The sequence below is a fragment of the Eubalaena glacialis genome, chromosome 16, assembly GCF_028564815.1.
Source record: "Eubalaena glacialis isolate mEubGla1 chromosome 16, mEubGla1.1.hap2.+ XY, whole genome shotgun sequence".
NCBI classification, from domain to species: Eukaryota; Metazoa; Chordata; class Mammalia; order Artiodactyla; family Balaenidae; genus Eubalaena; species Eubalaena glacialis.
The window spans coordinates 73,424,924-73,440,777 of NC_083731.1; the positions used below are offsets into that span (position 1 = coordinate 73,424,924).

At 43.0% G+C, this 15,854-nt stretch overlaps 1 protein-coding gene across 6 annotated transcripts in view; it reads left to right on the top strand.

Annotated features, from left to right (window-relative positions):
* The first annotated feature begins 436 nt into the window (after positions 1 to 436).
* RNASEH2B (ribonuclease H2 subunit B) overlaps positions 437 to 15,854 on the top strand; it is an 83,378-nt gene continuing 67,960 nt past the window's right edge. For 3 of the 6 annotated variants that reach the window (XM_061170664.1, XM_061170660.1, XM_061170658.1), the window contains exons 1-2: positions 437 to 625; positions 13,960 to 14,007. In XM_061170664.1, coding sequence (XP_061026647.1) covers positions 562 to 625; positions 13,960 to 14,007 — 112 coding nt within the window. In that variant the 5' untranslated portion in view covers positions 437 to 561. Of the gene's footprint in view, positions 626 to 3,378; positions 3,506 to 13,959; positions 14,008 to 15,854 lie in introns of all 6 variants that reach the window. The other 3 variants (XM_061170661.1, XM_061170662.1, XM_061170659.1) reach the window with 3 other exon arrangements.

Sequence of the window (15,854 nt, forward strand, 5' to 3'; positions counted from 1 at the left end):
TCCAGGCTTTTCCTCCCGCTAGGTGTGCGCGAGTCCGCCAGCCCTCGGAGATGGCAGGCGTCATCCCTCCGGGAGCCCCACTCCGCAGAGACCCGGCCTCGGCCCGCTCTCCGCAGGGTGGGGAGTCCCTGGGCGGAGAGCCGCTGGGCGCGGTGACCGGGCGCCCCGAGACCGAGGCCACCCCGAGACCGAGGCCACCCCGCCCGCCGCCAACCTGGGTCGCCGCCCCCCGCGCCGCGTCACTGGGTGCCGCGGGTGAGCACCTACCATTGGCCGAGCCGCGGAGGGGAGAGGCCGCGACCCTTCCCCACCGGCGGGCGACGCGTCAGTGGGCCGGCGGCCTGGGCCTGGCGCTCAATTTAAAAACTTAACCCGGGCCGCTGACGGGCTCCGTAAACGAAACGAAATTCGCCCCGCGGGCCGCCCTCCGGGCCCCGCCAGTCCCTCCGCGCGCCGCGCTCCCCGGAATCGACCCTTCTCCCGCCATTTGCCACCGGGCTCTCGCCGAGCCCGCCCTCCCAGGGCTCAGAGGCCTGCGGCCGCCGGGACCAAACGGGCGGCATGGCGGCAGGCGTGGACTGCGGAGAAGGGACTAGCGCCCGGCAGCACGTGTTCCTAGTCCCAGGTAAACACGCCCGCCCCGGGACGGCGGCGCGCCCGGCCGCGTCCGGGCCTCCTGCCCCAGGCGGCCCGGCCCGAGAGCGCGCCAAGCGGCGGCTGGGGCGGCGCCCGGGCGGGTTCTCGGCGGCGGCGGCGGCGGCGGCGGCGGCGGCGGGGCGCGCCCCCTCTGGCCCGCGGCCCCCGCGCGCGCACCCCAGCGTGTTCCCGGGTCAGCGCAGAGCCGAGGCGCAGCCGGAACAGGCCCTGCGCGGCCTTGGGCCGCGCGGGCGGGACCCGAGTGTCTAGCAGAACACGTGGTTCCTCATCTTGGTTACAAGTGCCCGCTGCTCCGCTTTTCAAAACCTCAGCCGGAAGCGCAGAAACAGAGCGGATTTTCCCCGTTCGGGTTCTTTGTGGATCCATCGGGTGGGCTGGAGGGAGCGGCCCAGGCCTGGGGAGAGCAGTGCGGGTTCAGGGCCTCGAGGCCTGGAGGTGTCTGCTCTTGGGGTGTAATTAGGAATCCCCCACTCGACAGCTGGCTTGGCGTCTGAGTCCTACTGGATCGGAACCTAGGATCCAGTAGGTCCACATTGGCCTGGAGGCTGCGCTGTCTTAACACGATCCCAGCCCTGGGACAGGCCTTGGTTTGTGAGGCAGGAGGGGAGCTGGATGGTGGCAGGGGTTAGGACAGGGGTGGTTCAAAGAGATTCAGGCAAGTAGCTAATGACAGGAATGCTGGAGCCAGCATTTTCAGCCTCCCCCGAGATGATGACCACATCCAGGGTCTGCTGGGGCTTGGGATGATGGACATCACTTGCCACCTATGATGGCATGAAGTGGCAGAGTAAATGGAGTTTGGGACCAGGGAGTGCAAGCCAGAAAGGTTTCGCCTTTTCATAGGATGATGCATTGATTTGACGGCGTAACATTGGCTGTAAGGAAAACCCATTGTTTTCTTTATGTAATTTTGAGATTTAGCTTAGCAAATACAGTATTTTTGCAGTAAATGATACTCTGATAACTATATAGTCGCCCAGTAGTCTAGATTTTTATGATGGATATTGAAAATAGTTACATGACCACCTGTCAAGAATGTTTTGTGTATGTTTAACTTTTTCTCCCTTTATAAAGAAGTATAACATACATAACGTGTACCAGTTTAAGTGTGCAACTCAATGAACTTTTCATATGTATACACCCCTGTAACCATTCCGCAGGTCAAGACCTAGAACTTTTCCAGTGAGCTCCTCTTGCCTGTTGGTAGATAGCCTCAGTAACCTCTGTGCTGACCTCTGTCACCAGAAATTTGTTCTGCCTGTTTGGATAAGTGTGTGTTAACTTTGTACCTGGCACCTTTTACTCAGCTGAGGTCCACCCATATTCTGTGCAACAGTAGTCTGGTTTGTTGGTTGGTTTGTGTTTGCTTTGCTGGGTATATTTTATTGTATGCATATTCATAATATTTATCTCCACTACTGTGGGTGGATATTTGGATTATTTCCCGTTTGTAACTATTAGGAGTTACACTTCTAAGAACAGTCTTTTATGAGGCTTTTGGTAGATGGAAGTGCTCACTTCTCTGCAGTGTAGACCCAGGAGTGGAATTGCTGGTCCTGGATATTGTATGTTCAGCTTTGGTAGACTCTGCTCAACAGTTTTCCAAAGTGCTTGTACTGATATATACTCCCAGCTGTGTGTGAGTTCCCGTTGCTCCACATCCTCACTAGAGATGTTTGTAGTTTGTATAGGAAAAGTTAATGCAAAATTCAGGGTTTTCACAGAATCTAGTAAAGGGCTACCTGATACATGCTTTACAGTAGAAAAATTCTCTTCTCACTGTTGTCACATTAATTCAATGAGATTTTAACGGTTGGAACTCTGATCATTCAGAATCAAGCGCATTATTTTTATTCAGATACACACAATGGCTGAGAATAATTTGAATTTCTTATCTTGTTCTATTTAATCAGTATTGAAATTTTCATTCTTAAAGTATGTTTGTATCCTCACCGTATTAAACACAAAAACCTTTAAGATCATTTAATATTGATTGCATCCCTGGAAACTGTTGGTTTAATATGTCTACTGTCAGGCGGCGAGAAGAATTTCAGTCTAGTTCCTGTTCGAAGCTGAGTTGTATTGTGACCTTCCAACTCATTGGAGGAGGCTAAGCCAGCTGTTAAGGAACTATTAAAAAAGAACAGTGTGGTCAGGCAGGCTGGTTCTGTAGGACTTAGAACTTGAGCTTCTAGTGCCTGTAATTCTTCTAGCTGGACTTTACTGCCATCTGCAGGCCCTGGGTGTAGAAACGCTGGTGGTCTGATAGCTAACTGCTGTGCAACTGTGCTTCTCAATCTTGAGGGCATCAGTCATCTGGGGAGCTGGGCCCCATCCCCAGAGTCTCTGATTCAGTAGGTCTGGGGGGGGCCTGAGAATGTGCATTTCTAACAAGTCCCCCCCGCCCAGTGATGCTGGTACTGCTGGTCAGAGGACACCACTAGGAACCACTGAAGTAGGACCAGCCCTAGGGAGCTGGATTGGGAGATAGGAACAGCCAGCCTCAGATGTAACTGTCTTTATGGCGAGTCAGAATTTCCATGGTCAGGGGAGTGCATGTAAGTACAGGGTATGAGGCCCATCTTCACAGATGTATTTGTTGTTTTTTCCAGCATATGGGAAGTCATCCCCAGTAAGTTACGCATTTAAGAGACGGAGACTGTACCCTACCATAGGGCCGTATTATATAGTAACAGAGGTCTCTCTGCCACTCGTTTTCAGTTTGTCTGGAAAAGTCGAATATCTCAAAAACAAAAGCTGAAACTTGGAAGGGATACTTGGAGGTGGTCGGACGTAGCCTTGATTTTCATAGGCCAGTGGAGATAGAACTGCCTTCCGTTTCAGCAGGGTAAGCATTCCTTGCACTTTGGGATGGTCTCAAACATTTCTCCCACACGCCCTGGAATACTAGCCTGTTTGCAGCTTTGGTTACTGTAAGAGACCGTGAACATCTCAACTTTTTGGAATAAGGTAGAAGTTTCCATCTCTCTTTACTGCCTTAAAAGTAAATGTTTAAGTTATATTTTTAATATTTTTCTCTAGTCCAAGTTTTGTACGCTTGTCAGTCCTAATAAGTTGGAGTGGATGCCGACGTGAGAGGCCAGCGGGAACAGATTCACTGAATGTAGGAGAGAAGACGGTGTTACATGCTGCTGTGGCTGAACTCTGTTACTTAGCCATCTCCAAGGAAATGTTAAAGCATCGGGAAACCCTAATGTTACGTGAGGAAAAAGGGAAGGACAGAAATGATCTCAGGATCCACTTAGGCTGAAATCATCCCCCAGTCAGCCCCCTGATTAAAGAGCCTCCAGGTCAAACTGGAATTCAGATCACATCTTCAACTGTAGACAAGTTTTGCAATAAAGTTATTCCCCTTTATTTTATGAAAATACACATTTAAAAGTATTTTAGGAAGAGTATTTCTATTTGTTATTTTTTCCCCCCAAGATAGCATAAGTAATGCCAGTTTTTGGGGGGTAGAGGAAGGGGTACCCTCTGGGAGATAATCCCAGGCCTACCTTAGATATTCCAAATACAGTAATGACCCTTTTGTGTGAGGTGCCATGATAATCACACATAAAATGTCATGTTTGTCTCTCCAAAAGGAACACAAAAATAGATTTGTATAACTGCAAGCTTTAGAACTATATTCTAATTAAAGGATTAAAAAAGAAATCAAATTTAAAAGGAAAAACTAATTTCCTATTTAATAATGGAGAAAATTTATGTTATTTCTGATTAGAGACTTGTAGCTTTTTCATAAGCCCACAAGAAACACCTCTTGTTTGAAAAGTAGAAGTTTAAAGTATGTGGCAAAGGAAGAATTACTATAGACCCAAATGACTTTTCAATGACCCTAAAAAAAAATAAAACTTTTTTCCTCTTTTACCTGAGGGCATGCGGTTAGTCTCAGAAGAAGAATGTAAGCAAGTGTTTTGTTCTTTGTCAACACTGTTTGCTTGTATGTATGTTTGTGTTTAGAAATATACCTCGTGGGCTGAAAGCTTCCCTACTTTCAGAAGAGCTTTTTCACCAGGGAGGAACCTGCATTAACTTGGCCAGACATAGGGAACCTGGAGGATTCAAGTGCTGACTTTAGACAACTTCTGAATCATTCAGCTCAACTTCTTGGAAGATTTGTCATTTACTGAGTAGTCTCCTGCAGGCTGTCAGCCGTTAGGGAGTCTCTGAGTTTTCCAGCACAGAGTGTATTTAACATTTTCCACACAAATCCTGAATCTGGCTTTGTCTTTATGAAACGTTTTTGGAGGGAACCCGACTGACCTTTCTCAGATGGCCACTCACTGGATCTGCTCCCCTTGCTATCTGAGCACATTCTGAAGTGGATGGACTTAATCAGTTGCCAATTGGTATAACTGGGCTGTTTCCAGAGCCTGATCTTGTCATGCTAGTAGTTGTTCCAAAAGGCCCCTGGACGTTTATAAGTCAGAACTCATGACTCCCACATATTTATCCTCCAGGGCAGAAAAAAATTCATAAAAGGAAAGTAAGAAATGTTCATGTTTTTTTCCACTTCAGTTGCGGAATAGGGGCTGCATGGGTTTCCCCCGTATCCTCTGAGCTTTAACCATGATCTTAAGAAACAAACAAACATCAATGTTCTTGAAAGCCTGGCTAGAATAAAACACACCTAAAACTAGATTTATGCTATTTATGAGCTCTGTGTCCTTGGACAAATTGCATGCTCATTGTAAAGCCTCAATTTCCTCATCTCTGCAATGGGGAGAACAGTACCGGTCTTACGGGGTTGTTGTCTGTTGGTTTGAATTACACATACGCTCTCTCTTGCACCCCAAGCTCTTAGCCCCCCTGGCCTGGGACAGAGCAGGCATTCAGTAAACATTTGCTAAAAGAATAAATGGCTCACATTCTGTTTCTCCCTGCAGCCTTTGTCTTTGCTCACGCTGTCCTTTTTCTTCCCTTTCCATTTCCATCAACTTTAGTTTCCATGAAGCTAAGCCATTTGTATGTATCACAAAGTGAATTCCAGTGTTCTTTTTTCTATTTCTGCCTTTATTTTACTATTTACTCTTACTACGGATTTATTGGAACACCCACTAAAATACTTAGCGATATTGAGGTTGCACAACTTCTCTTTCTTTGAGTGCGCATAACTTTGTGTCTGCCTGGACCCCTACCCACTCTTTCCCACGTTCTCTGCTTGGCAAATGCCTACTTATCTTTTAAACCCAGTACAAGTGTCACCTCCTCCAGGAAGCCTTCCTTCTGGGCCTCTCCCCCTGTTAGTGTGCAAGTTAGTGGTACCTCTTTGACCACCTACACATTTCATCATGGTTATTCAGTTCATTGTCATTTTTATGTGAGTATGTATTGGACACCCAGTACATGCCAGTAGCTGGGGAGGATCCAGGCACGTTCTCCCCGGGTGGCCCCCGTTAGCTCCTCATTGGTGGGCTCGTTGGCCTTAAGCTTTAGAACCCAACCTTGCCTGGTGCCTCTGAAAGCAAGCATGGCACCTAGGCCTTCCAGCCTTTTCGTTCAGAGGTCCTTTATATTTGTTTTTAAAATATCTTTGAAAGTGCCTTTCTGTTCTAGGTATGACTGTTCGCTAAAGTGGAGTGAGCTCGCTGGTGAAAGGGTCCGATCTGCTCTGAGCCTATTTCCTTACCTGCCTCTGGAACTGCTAGAATCCAGGCTGGCTGAGGGCTCCCCAGCCAGAGCTGATTTCCCTGCGAGGGCCTGAAGTCCTCACAACATTTGGCAAGACTCTCTTCCATCGTCAGTTGCTCTTTTAACTTCAGTTCTGACCATCTAACTCTTCACTTACACATTTTTCTCCCAGTGTTTTTTTTTTTCAGTAACTTTTTTTATTAGAGCAGTAGTACGTACCCAGTGTAGAAATTTTAGTAATGCAGAAAAATATACAGAAGAAAAGAATTTGTCCATCATCCTGGCACTGAAAAATAACGATTTTGGAAATATTTTTTCCAGGCTTTTTGTGTTGTATGTATCATAGAATGAATTCCCGTGTTCTTAAATTTTTTCTCATTTTTCTATTTCTGCCTTTATTTCACTATTTACTCTTACTTCTTATTTGCGGGAACACTGACTAAAACACTCAGGGACACTGAGGTTACACAAGAGTACTATCTGGTTCTGTTTACTATAGTTCTACATAGAATTAGAGAAAGATGGTTAGACTGATTTAATGGGGAGCTAGGGGGCTGAAACTTTTTTCTTTAAATTTTGATAAAGACAGAAACTCAGACAGTGAGTGACATGAATAAAGCTGACAAAGAATCTGTAGGTCATACTTTGAGCACTGAATAGCCTTGTTATGAGTTTACTTATAACAAATATACCAAATAAGAAGTATTGCTTCACAGAGTAGGCAGTACATACTTGGAATGGATTATCTTTTTTTTTTTTAACATCTTTATTGGAGTATAATTGCTTTACAATGTTGTGTTAGTTTCTGCTGTATAACAAAGTGAATCAGCTATACATATACATATATCCCCATATCCCTTCCCTCTTGCGTCTCCCTCCCATCCTCCCTATCCCACCCCTCTAGGTGGTGACAAAGCACTGAACTGATCTCCTTGTGCTATGCGGCTGCTTCCCACTAGCTATCTGTTTTACGTTTGGTAGTGTATATATGTCAGTGCTACTCTCTCACTTCGTCCCAGCTTACCCTTCCCCCTCGCCGTGTCCTCAAGTCCATTCCATACGTCTGCGTCTTTATTCCTGGCCTGCCTCTACGTTCATCAGAACCATATTTTTTTTAGATTCCATATATATGTGTTAGCATATGGTATTTGTTTCTCTCTTTCTGACTTACTTCACTCTATGACAGACTCTAGGTCCATCCACCTCACTGTGAATAACTCAATTTCATCTCGTTTTATGGCTGAGTAATATTCCGTTGTATATATGTGCCACATCTTCTTTAACCATTCATCTGTCGATGGACACTTAGGTTGCTTCCATGTCCTGGCTATTGTAAATAGTGCTGCAATGAACATAGCAGTACATGTCTCTTTTTCAATTATGTTTTCTCAGGGTATATGCCCAGTAGTGGGATTGCTGGGTCATATGGTAGTTCTATTTTTAGCTTTTTAAGGAACCTCCATACTGCTCTCCATAGTGGCTGTACCAATTTACATTCCCACCAACAGTGCAAGAGCGTTCCCTTTTCTCCACACCCTCTCCAGCATTTATTGTTTGTAGATTTTTTGATGATGGCCATTCTGACTGGTGTGAGGTGATACCTCATTGTAGTTTTGATTTGCATTTCTGTAATGATTAGTGATGTTGAGCATCCTTTCATGTGTTTGTTGGCAATCTGTATATCTTCTTTGGAAAAATGTCTATTTAGGTCTTCCGCCCATTTTTGCACTGCATTGTTTGTTTTTTTGATATTGAGCTGCATGAGCTCCTTGTATATTTTGGAGATTAATCCATTGTCAGTTGCTTCATTTGCAAATATTTTCTCCCATTCTGATAGTTGTCTTTTTGTCTTGATTATGGTTTCCTTTGCTGTGCAAAAGCTTTTAAGTTTCATTAGGTCCCATTTGTTTATTTTTGTCTTTATTTCCATTTCTCTAGGAGGTGGGTCAAAAAGGATCTTGCTGTGATTTATGTCATAGAGTGTCCTGCCTATGTTTTCCTCCAAGAGTTTTATAGTGTCTGGTCTTACATTTAGGTCTTTAATCCATTTTGAGTTTATTTTTGTGTAGGGTGTTAGGGAGTGTTCTGATTTCATTCTTTTACATGTAGCTGTCCAGCTTTCCCAGCACCACTTACTGAAGAGGGTGTCTTTTCTCCATTTTATATTCTTGCCTCCTTTATCAAAGATAAGGTGACCATATGTGTGTGGGTTTATCTCTGGGCTTTCTATCCTGTTCCATTGATCTATATTTCTGTTTTTGTTCCAGTACCATACTGTCTTGATAACTGTAGCTTTGTAGTGTAGTCTGAAGTCAGGGAGCCTGATTCCTCCAGCTCCGTTTTTCTTTCTCAGGATTGCTTTGGCTATTTGGGGTCTTTTGTGTTTCCATACAAATTGTGAAATTTTTTGTTCTAGTTCTGTGAAAAATGCCATTGGTAGTTTGATAGGGATTGCACTGAATCTGTAGATTGCTTTGGGTAGTATAGTCATTTTCTTCCAATCCAAGAACATGGTATCCATCTGTTTGTATCATATTTAATTTCTTTCATCAGTGTCTTATAGTGTTCTGCATACAGGTCTTTTGTCTCCTTAGGTAGGTTTATTCCTAGGTATTTTATTCTTTTTGTTCAGTGGTAAATGAGAGTGTTTCCTTAATTTCTCTTTCAGGTTTTTCGTTGTTAGTGTATAGGAATGCAAGAGATTTCTGTGCATTAATTTTGTATTCTGCTACGTTACCAAATTCATTGATTAGTTCTAGTAGTTTTCTGGTGGCATCTTTAGGATTCTCTATGTATAGTATCATGTCATCTGCAAACAGTGACAGTTTTACTTCTTCTTTTCTGATTTGGATTCCTTTTGTTTCTTTTTCTTCTCTGATTGTCGTGACTAAAACTTCCAAAACTATGTTGAATAATAGTGGTGAGAGTGGGCAACCATGTATTCTTCCTGATATTAGAGGAAATGGTTTCAGTTTTTCACCATTGAGAACGATGTAGTTGGCTGCGGGTTTGTCATATGTGACCTTTATTATGTTGAGGTAGGTTCCCTCTCTGGCCACTTTCTAGAGAGTTTTTTATCATAAATGGGTGTTGAATTTTGTTGAAAGCTTTTTCTGCATCTGTTGAGATTATCATATGGTTTTTATCCTTCAGTTTGTTAATATGGTGTATCACATTGATTGATTTGCGTATATTGAAGACTCCTTGCATTCCTGGGGTAAAGCCCACTTGATCATAGTGTATGATCCTTTTAATATGCTGTTGGATATGTTTCCTAGTATTTTATTGAGGATTTTTGCATCTATGTTCATCAGTGATATTGGCCTTGGATTTTCTTGAAGAGTGGATAAAGACTGAAAATACAAGCAGGTGCAGGAGGGGTGAAGATAAATTCACAGAACCATAGTGAACATACGGCCTGGCTAGGATGTTTTGAAAGCCATTTGAGCTTGAATTTTTTTTATTTTATTTTATTTATTTATTTATTTTTGGCTGTATTGGGTCTTCGTTTCTGTGTGAGGGCTTTCTCTAGTTGCGGCGAGTGGGGCCACTCTTTATCGCGATGCGCGGGCCTCTCACTATCGCCGCCTCTCTTGTTGCGGAGCACAGGCTCCAGACGTGCAGGCTCAGTAGTTGTGGCTCACAGGCCCAGTTGCTCCGCGGCATGTGGGATCTTCCCAGACCAGGGCTCGAACCCGTGTCCCCTGCATTGGCAGGCAGATTCTCAACCACTACGCCACCAGGGAAGCCCTGAGCTTGAATTTTTGAAGACAAGCATGGTTTTCTGCAAACGACCTTGGTGTGTTTGCCATAAATAGGATGCCAGTTTGAACGGACCATGAGTCTACCTTAGTATGGTAATTACTCTTTCTTTAGTGTGGGGCCAATGCATCCTGATTGTGTATTAGAAAACGTGACTGATGCTTTTTCAGGACTTCCTTAGCAGGGCCATGTGTTCCTAAGAAGGGCCGGCTGTGTTGGGGGCAGGGTGGCGGGGTGGTGGAGAGCTCAGGGACCTCTGGAATAGGGCATTGCAGCACCAGGAGGTCCAGGGTTTCTGCCTCTCTCAGTGTTAACTTCCTTGTCTCAAATCAGCTTCTTCCGATTCCTATAAAACAGGCTGCATACACCCTGCACCCAAGCCCCAAGCCTCCTCGTGTCTGCTGGGAGAAGCTACCCCTCTTCTCTTAGTTCTTTGTTTATGGTTTTCAAGACAGGCTTCTGACCGGCCCCTGAGATCACTTGTAACCCTAGCCTCTACCCGCTATGAGCTGTAGCCAGGGAGGGGTGAGCTCCCCTCCCATTACAGGTGGGAGAGAGCGACGGCAGAGGGCGCTGAGAGTAGGGAGTGCTTTGTCCGGAGGAAGGAAAAGGCGCAGGATGGACAGCACAAGAGCCGACCACTGCCCTCCCTCGCCAGTGAGACCTGCTCCGGCCAGGAGCTGCAGCCACATGCCACCCAGCCTGTCTCAGTCAAGCATTCTGAGTTTCCTGTTAGTTGGTGGTCTTTGAATGGCATAGAGATATGGTAGAGGTTTATTGTATGGAGAATTGGGTTTGATAACTTATACTCTCCTTCCTTTGCCAAGGTTTATATAATTTTTAGGAAACCCGTCTCCTAGGCCCATATCTTCCATCTCTTATACCATTGTAATACACTCTGATGATATTGTGTGTTATTGTATTTGACCCTCACAGTGACCATGGGAAGTAGTCAACACAAGCTTTATTATCACCATTTTACAAGACTCAGAGAAGTCAAATAATCTGCCCAACACTCAACAGGAATTAAGTGGCAAAGACTGTCAGCTCTCCTGAGTCCTCCAGGGCCCCTGCTGTGTGCGCAAGGCCACTCTGCTGGCTGATGATGGTCCTCGCCACTGTGGGAGAGGTGGGAGGACCAGGAAGGCTGGGTGTCCCCTGTTGTCAGTTTGATGACCAGGAACCAGGCACACCTCGTCTCCATGAGCCAGTGCTATTGTTATTGGACATCCCAGTCAGGTCTATCCTTTCTACCGCACCAGAATTTTCCTGCTTCCCGGATATTTCAAGGACTTGGCTCCATCTCTATACGTTGCTGTTCTTTGTGGCTTTGAGTTGGCTACAAACTTGAAGTTCTGCATCAGTTTCTTCTTCAGTGCACAAGCCTTTCCTAGAAATGTGGCCATTGATAGGTCAGCCCTAAAAGAATGGAGATTTTATCTTCTCTGGTCTTGGCAAAGGCCATTTTCTTCAAAACTTCAAAATGAAAAGATATTCTTAGAGGAACCCGGTACTTGGAAATTCTTTTTCTATTGCATGTCACTCTCTAGCTTTTCTTGGTTTGCCTCCTGTAGTGTTTGAGGAAGCTGAGAGCTTCAAAGCCAGGAAAATGACCCAGATCTCTTTGATGGCAGTACTAACATCTTGGGAAAGGAAGGCATATAGTTATTACTGAAATTAGCATTCCTGGAAGCGGCAAGTAACTTGGAAATTATGCTGATTTGTCTTGCATGCATCGTATTTGTGTCCTAGCAAAGCGTTCCCAAGGAGGTATCTCTGGCAATCAGGCAGAAGGGAACCAGTGGGTCTGAATATATTCTAATGGCTGAAGTCTAAAGAAAATGAAATGGGACCTGTTTAGGGCATATTGCACGAGCATGAGGGTGATAATCTCTCTCTTTTTTTTTTTTTTCTATTGGGTCTTCATAAGAAACCTGAATAGCCTTGATAAGGTATCTAAAAATAAAATGAGTGGTGCTTTGATGTCTGTTCTCTCTTCTCCGTGTAACAGGGGGTGTGTGTTTCTTAGAGTTTATCTGCTATGTGCCAAAAATCAGACAGGGTCATGAACAAATGCCCATTGCTTCCAAGTCATAAGAACACTTGGCAAAAAGGTGGCTCTCTCTTTCTCCTGTCTCATGTCTTTGAACTTTGAACGATATGAAGAAACTTGTCTTAACCAAGAGAGGGATAAGAACGAGCTGCCAAATCTAAAAACTAGTTGATAAATAACTTCATATCAAGTGTACAACACCCCATACTGTATACTCTGCAGATGAAAAATAATGTTCCATTTTGGCTTGTACAATACTTCACGAATAACTTTTCAAACATACTGAATGTTTAAGTCTATGCATTGATAATGTGCTGTGCACTCTAATTTTTGAGCATTAAGATGTCATAGATAATTGGGGGCAGAGGATATATGCAGCTGTGCATAGGGTATTGTAATCGCTAATAAGATCAGTTTCCTTTTTTTTCCATTGGTCAAACTTGACTTTATCTGTTTTTATCACCAGATGTTTCTTGTATCCCACAACAAATTTCTCTCATCCTTCTTTTATCTATTTTTTGATCCTGTCTTTTTCTCTTTCTCACTTTCCTTAGCTCCCCCTCCTTCTCTTCCTTCTGCTGCACCCCTGACAGTGGGGGGTACTGGCTGGATTGGAGTGGGGCAACTGATTAGAAAGAAGTCTCTGAGGGGGACAGGACAGGAGGGAGACAGAGGAGTTTGAGATGTTTGTGTCACAGGAGAACAGTTATACCAAGATAATGATTGTGCTTTACAGCCACAGTTTTGTTTCCTGAGTTAAGAAGGAAGGATGGGACTTCAGATTAAGAGATTCTCTAAAGTGTCATAGTTTAAAATGTTTGTTGCCTGATTTAAATCTTGGCTCTGTGTATAGCTGAATAGCTCTGTGACCTTGGACAGCTTTCCTAACTTTCGGCAAATTTATCATCTACAAAACTGGGAGTTAAAATGGTACCTACCTCATAGAGCTATTACAAGGATTATACGAGGATTATATATACATATGATCTGATGAATATATATATATATATATATATATACACCTCATATATATATAATGTCTGGTATACAGTAAATGCTGCATACATATTAGCTTTTATTTGTTATTTTACATTCACTGGACACAGTTGTCTCTTTGTCATTGGTATATTTTCTTTAAAGTTCAAATGTCAGGAAAGTAGCAATCACAGTTTCCTTTTTGTTGAGGTATTTAGATCGGGATGGTAAACAGATGGAAGATTTGCTGCTAGAGTTCATGGTGACCAGTGGGACATAAAATTGGATCTTTATAGAGAAGGCAGAGACCATAAGAAAACTGTGTGGAATTGGTTAGACATAAACTCAAGAGGCAGGACTTGAGATAATTGGAAGTTTAAGATATTATTGAATCTGAAATGCCCAAAGAGACTGAGTACCTGCTTCTGATTTGTCGGAATTTTTTCTGTTTTTGTAAAATACTCTTTTAGCCAGCATGGCTTATGTCATCTCTTATGTAAGAGAAAACAGTCAAAAAAAGAAAGTGTAAATCTTACTCTTTAAAAAATAAAATGTGAAGTCTTATTTTATTCAGCATGGTTTTAAAAGAAGGTGTTTCACATGAGTAAATTTTCCATATAAATGAAGTTTGGCTCATTAAATATAAAAACTTGCTTTTATCATTTCTTACTGAGCTTGTTCTAAAAATCAAACAACACATTCATGTAACATTTATCGAGCATATTCCATGTGCCAGAAACTGCTGGGTACTTTACTATATGTTATCTTAATTTTTGCACGTAAAATGCATTGTGTTCTGGCTTCTTGAAAAGAATATACAAGCATAATTTTATTGCGCTTTGCTTTATTGCACTTCACAGATACTGCATGTTTTTACAAATTGACAGATTGTGGCAACTCTGCATTGGGTAAGTCTACTGGCGACATTTTTCCAACAGCATTTGTTCACTTCATGTCTCTGTGTCACATTTGGTAATTCTTAGAATATTTCAAACTTTTTCATTATGACTGTATTTGTTATATGTTGATCAGTGATCTTTGATGTTGTTACTATTGCAAGATTACAACTCACTGAAAGATCAAATGATAGCATTTTTTAGCAAAATTTTTAAATTAAGATGTACTTTTTTTTAGGCATAATGCTATTACACACTTAACAGACTACAGTATAGTATAAACATAACTTTTATGTGCACTGGGAAACCAAAAAATTCTTGTGACTCGCTTTATTGTGGTATTAGCTTTATTGTGATATTCACTTTATTGCAGTGGTCTAGAACTGAACCCACAATATCTCCGAGGTATTCCCATACTGGTCCTAATTTAGTCTGCTCCTGGAAAGCTAATTGTTAGGCCCTTTGGTAGTTCTGTGCTTGGAATTCTTGACTTTTATATTTTGATCTTAATATTCCCAACATATTCTTAATGTTTCCACATAGTTAAGAGCAAGGACACTGGTTCTTAATTGACTGCTTATTGCATGTTCTAGCCACTTTCACACTTATTTAAGCCTAACAAAAACCTGTAAAATAATTATTATGCCCGTTTTGTAAATGAAATAAGTGAGGCATGAGAGGTTGAATATCTTGCCCAAGGTCACACTACTGAGTAAGAAGAGGAGCTGTGAATGGATTATGGATCTGTCTGACTTCAGATCTTGTGTTCTTTCTATGCTGACATGATCAAAGAAATAGGTATCAGTTAAAAATAGGTTTATAGAAGAAAACCCTTCTTTACAGTCCTAATCCTACTTTTCTGATTCTTTCCCATTATTCTAAAAGCAGATTTTTTTGGCTTCCCTAATTAATTTAGCTATCCTTCAGCTGTGCTGATGATGCAGGTAGAAGTTAGAAAAACGATGGAGCTTCCAAGCTTAGTGGGTGAGGAGCTAGCCCATGGGATAACCCAGGATTTTCCAAATTTACATGAAAAATTTTAAACTCTCTATCTTTGACAGAGCCTTTAGCTTATAGTCAAAAGTAATTTTGTATGCTTAAGGGACACACACACAAAACTATCAACTAAGGGATATATTAGAAGTATTATAACAATATGAGTTATTTTTTCATACTAAGTCTTCAAAATCTGGTGGCGGTAGATCCACTCCTCCATAAAAGCAGTGAAAACATTGACAAAGATGTCCAAAATCAACTTTTTCAGAACTCTTGAAATTAGCCAAAGGCTTCCAACAATCTGAGGAGTGTTTATTCAAGAAAAACTGCTGAATCTCATTGAGCAAGGTTTGTAGCATTGCAACTTGAACTGCTCCCATCTCCCTTTGCTCAGGTCTACAGTAACCTTGAAAACCAGCAGGCTTGCAACCACTGGATGGGCAGGCCTTGTTTGGGGCTCCTCAAAAAAAAGTCCCATTCCCAGAGCATTGTCCCTATTTGACCTATCTTCCAGCTCCCTGGAAAAGCCCTGTTCACAGGGCATTGTTGTCATTTGACCTGATGGGAGCTCAGAACTCACTCTGCAGGAAAACCCTATCCCCAGGACCTTTGTCAAAAACAGTCAGTGGCAATTGATACTCAGCTGCTGAGGGGGCAATACCAGTTGCGAAAATAAGAACCTGGCCAAAAACTTAAAAGGAAGATATGGGAATAAAATCTCCATAAAAGGCTTTGAAAAGCTCTGACATATTCCTAGGGAATTAGAGCGCTGTGCACACATGCAAGGCTGTGTGCATACCTAGGAAGGACCTGAGAAGCCCGATTCTCTCACCTCTGACTGACCTTGAGGCCCAAGGGAAGCA